Raw genomic sequence first — 1,356 nt, 5'->3', positions numbered from 1 at the left:
AATGAATGCAGTTTGACACCGCTTTAATGGCCATGGCCCAATCCTATGAACTTCTGGGATTTGTAGTTTTGTGAGATATTTACCCTTCTCTGTCAGAGAACTCTGGTGGATTATTAGTCCCAGGATTATAAAATGGAGCCATGACAGTTAAAGCAGTGTCAAACTACATTAATTCTGGAGTGGGGCAGCAGCTTTTCTCTTGTGCTTTTGATACTGAACACTGGCCTCCCAGGATGTTTCGGACCAGTTTAATGTTTAGCACCAGCCAGATGCCAGTTCTTTCATGTGAGAGAGTTTTGCCAGGCCAGGTGAATGTTTAACTGGTTTTACCAAGTGTGGAAGAGAGGAAAGAAACAGAGGAGTTACCATGGAAATAGAGGCCCATTTGACTCTTGGAATGTGCATGAGAGAAAAATACTATTGGAGAAACTTCTCAGGTTGACTCTAGTTCATTAAGAAGAACTGGATCTGCAAAAAGATAGCAGTCACCTTTTCAAGCCCTGCTTTCCTTGAGGAACATCTTGAGTGTGGACTCTGCATTTTAGATCTCATCTAGGTAGCCTTGCGTCCTTCTGATGGTGCCACCCAGATGCTACTCGGATGGACTGTGTATTGTTTGCAATGCAGCGCCATTCTGTGAACTAGATATCCCACCTTTTTGAGTCAGAGGATTTCAATAATACATTGTTTTCACCTGTAGAGGATTTCACTTTCCTTTCCTTTGTGACTCAGTGCAACTTAGGAAGATGGGACTGAGTTCTTCGAAGGGTCATCGAAAAGTGACCAAAGTCACCCCAGTGGCATGCAAAGAGGGAAAGCTGACAACTCAGGGGAGTGTGGCTGTGTACAATTTCCAAAGTCCTCTGCGACAGATGAGCCCAAACATATTTGCTTCCCCAACAGGGAGAAACCCAGTAATGGAAGGACAGCTTCCACCACTAAGAGAAGCCCGACATGGAAGATATCCCACAGGTAACTGCACAATTTCTCTTTCTTTGCCTGTTTAGAATCTAACCAAGCCAAATAGAAGAGACATTGATTTTAAGGCACAATTCAATCTTCTGTTGCACACATACAAATGCACACAGTGTTTATTGCTCTTCACTGGAATTGTCTATTCTCTGAACATACTTTGCCAAGAAAACCCCAAGACAGGTTCACCTTTCGGCTGCCGTAAGTCAGAAATGACTTGAAGGCACACAACAACAGATGTACCCTAAGTGTACAGCTACAAGTAGAGGGGGAAATGAGGGCACATTCCCTCTGAATAAGAATTCTGTTCCCTCCCACACCATGTTCTTTCAGTCCTCAGATTTCTAGCTTTATTCAAAAGTTTGGCTGGGCATTTAGATATAA

At 43.3% G+C, this 1,356-nt stretch overlaps 1 protein-coding gene across 3 annotated transcripts in view; it reads left to right on the top strand.

Moving 5' to 3' along the window:
* The first annotated feature begins 375 nt into the window (after positions 1 to 375).
* The window catches only part of CCDC198 (coiled-coil domain containing 198), a 35,251-nt gene continuing 34,270 nt past the window's right edge, over positions 376 to 1,356 (top strand). For all 3 annotated transcript variants that reach the window (XM_042470689.1, XM_042470681.1, XM_042470672.1), the window contains exon 1: positions 376 to 972. In XM_042470689.1, coding sequence (XP_042326623.1) covers positions 747 to 972 — 226 coding nt within the window. In that variant the 5' untranslated portion in view covers positions 376 to 746. The remainder of the gene's footprint in view (positions 973 to 1,356) is intronic.

The sequence above is a fragment of the Sceloporus undulatus genome, chromosome 1, assembly GCF_019175285.1.
Source record: "Sceloporus undulatus isolate JIND9_A2432 ecotype Alabama chromosome 1, SceUnd_v1.1, whole genome shotgun sequence".
NCBI lineage: Eukaryota > Metazoa > Chordata > Lepidosauria > Squamata > Phrynosomatidae > Sceloporus > Sceloporus undulatus.
The sequence above is the reverse complement of the archived record's forward strand: the minus strand, read 5'-3'. Positions and strand labels throughout refer to the sequence as shown.